This window comes from Bison bison, unplaced genomic scaffold (assembly GCF_000754665.1).
Source record: "Bison bison bison isolate TAMUID 2011002044 unplaced genomic scaffold, Bison_UMD1.0 scf7180017864068, whole genome shotgun sequence".
Taxonomy (NCBI): domain Eukaryota; kingdom Metazoa; phylum Chordata; class Mammalia; order Artiodactyla; family Bovidae; genus Bison; species Bison bison.
Genome location: NW_011494640.1, coordinates 4,301,643 through 4,304,526, shown reverse-complemented (window position 1 = coordinate 4,304,526; position 2,884 = coordinate 4,301,643). Strand labels below are relative to the sequence as shown.

Sequence of the window (2,884 nt, the reverse complement as noted above, 5' to 3'; positions counted from 1 at the left end):
TCCTAGCCCTCTTTCCAGAGCACTTTTTCAGGACACCTGACCCTCAGGACTTTTTGTAATTGGGATAAGATCATAGCAGGCTTTCATATGAAGACACACAAGGCTGCAGTTGTTACTTCAGTAGCCATTTCACCAAAACTTATGGCTGGGACACTCAAAACCAAAGCAGAAACATCTTCATCAGGGGTGGAACAGATATGGAATGGTAGAACTTGGCTCCACCATGCTCTACTCTCAGTGATATTCCAGGAGAAACACTCTAAGACAGGAAGTACAAGGCTGGCACCAGAGTTCTAGGACTTTTAATCTGTCCCAAAATTGCTGAAGCAAAAATCATGATAAAACGTTCTGCTTTCCTTTACACCCCCCAACAAAAAAAAAAAAAAAAAAAAAAACAAACTCTGTAGGAAAAAAATGGTTTTGTACATGGGAAGAAACAATATAAATTCAAAACTTACAGATAAGGGTTAGCTCTATCACTCTTTAAAAAGTTTATACGAATATCCAGTCAACACCAACAGGGTTACTCCCTTGAAATGTTATCTATACGGATTTCCAAGTAGACCACAGAGCTGTATACTGTCTTGGAATGTCCTCAGAAGGCTCTGTCATTGATCAGTTAACAGAGTAAAAACCCCAGAGTCCTTTCTTTCAAATGGAAGAGGGAGAGACAGGGATAGAAGAAACTATTCAAACTTCGTCTTCTTTCCTTGTGGCTTGTGGTCTCCTCCTCCTCCTCTGCCTCCTCGGAAGCCTCCTCGCCCTGCAGAAAAGCAAGGCATCATTAAACAGGCTCTAAAAGCCAGTCATCCCTCCCCAGCAGGGTGAGTAAGGACTTGGGGACTGATGCGGAAACATGGATCTGCAGGTTGGGAAGTGCATGGCCACATAAACCAGTGAACACAGCAGGGTGGCCCTCCACGCTTCTTACCTCCAAAGCCTCCCCGGCCTCTGCCACCAAAGCCACCTCGGCCACCTCTGCCACCACCTCGGCCTCCAAAGCCACCTCTGCCTCCTCCTCGGCCACCAAAGCCACCTTCACCCTTAGGTTTGGCCCAGTCCAAAGTGACTTTGTTTCCATCGATTTCACCATCTTCCATGGCCTCCTTGGCAGCTTTGGCATCTTCCTCGCTGTTGAAGTCTACAAAACCAAACCTAAAACACCAAATGAAATTGCCTGTTATAAAGCACACATACGCCAAGTTTAATCTCACATGTTTCATAGTGATCCCATAAGCCTTAAACTGAGAAGACCCAGGTGAGAGCACTTCCCTACAGAAAGCTGAAACAGAATGTCTCACAAAACAGCTGAATAGGCCTCTGTGAAGACAGAAGGCAACAACGCTAGCTCCGTGAATTATCTCTTCTTCTCGTGCGAATCCTCAACTGTCACTGATTGACAGAAAGGAGCTCAGTGAGAAGACTCAAGGTGGGAGAGCCGCACATTTCCTGCCTCTTACCCTTTGGAGGATCCAGTCTCCCGGTCAGTGACTATCCTTGCTCGAATAGAGCCATCAAACGACTCTTTTAACGTCTCTTCTGTGGTATCCTCAGAGAGACCTTTGACAAAGAGAGTTTTGGATGGCTCTGGGAAATAAAAATAAAAACTGTATCAGTCACAATCCATGAAAACACTGGATTTACGTTACAGTCTAGCATCTGACTACTGGCTAAGAATGCTTCCCTTAGCAAATGCTAGCCTTTCAACTTAAGAGTGTCTATATGAGAAAAAGCAGGTTAAAGCAACTTGGGTCAATTAATGCTTAATTCAGCAAACGGTTTGGACCAAATTCCACGTAATGTTTACACTGATCACCAGAGCAGTTAAGAATCTTTTTATGGAAAACAGAAGCAGCAGCAACCCAAATAAGTGACAGTAGTCCTAAAATAGGCAGCTATAAACACAAGACAGTGAACCACAGGGCAATGTGCTGCTCAGTGTTGACTTAGCTGGATCAGAACTTGACTATCTAGAGGAATTTTCTTGAGATTTCATCAGTTACTTCTCAGATAATCAGTCATCATATCCAGTATCATTTACTCAGCAGCAACAGAAAGAAGCAAATGTTCTTCTGTAGATCTCAGGACCCAACCACAAATTCCTGTTAACAAAGTGACTTACGGCTTCTTGCATTAGGTGATCCCCTGGGTCCTTGCAACTCCAGTCTGATGGCTCTGCCCTCAATTTCCCTTTTATTACATGAATTTAAAGCTTCTTTAGCATCTTCAAATGAAGCAAATTCTATAAATGCATACCTGAGGATTAAGTCAATACTTAGAGTAAGTTACTAAGCACATGACTCTGCTGCTGCCACCAAGCCTTTTTCCTCAAGCAAATCCTTAAACAATGCAGCTTCTGCTAAATGTGAGAACATGATTTCACTTCCACAAGACAACTCTTAAAAAGCCTGTTAACTGGTGACATAAATATACTTTACCCTTTAGATTTGCCATTTTGGTTCTGGGGCACCTTGATATGAGTTGCCTTCTCAAATACTTCCTGAAGAGTTTCTTCCGTTGCACTATAGGAGAGGTTGCTTAAAACCAGGGTTTTTGATTCACCTATAAATAAAGAGATGTCAAGTTAAGACTCTGAAGCAGTACATCCCAACTTAAGTCACAGTTGTACCGTGTTCTCCAAGAACTTCTGTACTTCAGAGAGGTAACACACCAATGTTAATATAGGTGGAATCCTACTTGCTGCTGCTAAGTCGCTTCAGTTATGTCCGACTGTGCAACCCCATAGACAAGCAGCCCAGCAGGCTCCCCTGTCCCTGGAATTCTCCAGGCAAGAACACTGGAGTGGGTTGCCATTTCCTTCTCCAATGCATGAAAGTGAAGTGAAAGTTGCTCAGTCATGTCCAACTCTTCGAGATCCCATGGA

At 43.6% G+C, this 2,884-nt stretch overlaps 1 protein-coding gene across 1 annotated transcript in view; it reads right to left on the bottom strand.

Annotated features, from left to right (window-relative positions):
* Positions 1 to 272: 272 nt before the first annotated feature.
* The window catches only part of NCL (nucleolin), a 10,194-nt gene continuing 7,582 nt past the window's right edge, over positions 273 to 2,884 (bottom strand). Inside the window, exons 10-14 of the mRNA XM_010836964.1 lie at positions 2,439 to 2,562; positions 2,123 to 2,256; positions 1,461 to 1,587; positions 932 to 1,155; positions 273 to 763 (exon numbers count right to left, since the gene is read on the bottom strand). Of these exons, the coding sequence (XP_010835266.1) occupies positions 687 to 763; positions 932 to 1,155; positions 1,461 to 1,587; positions 2,123 to 2,256; positions 2,439 to 2,562 (686 nt within the window). The 3' untranslated portion in view covers positions 273 to 686. The remainder of the gene's footprint in view (positions 764 to 931; positions 1,156 to 1,460; positions 1,588 to 2,122; positions 2,257 to 2,438; positions 2,563 to 2,884) is intronic.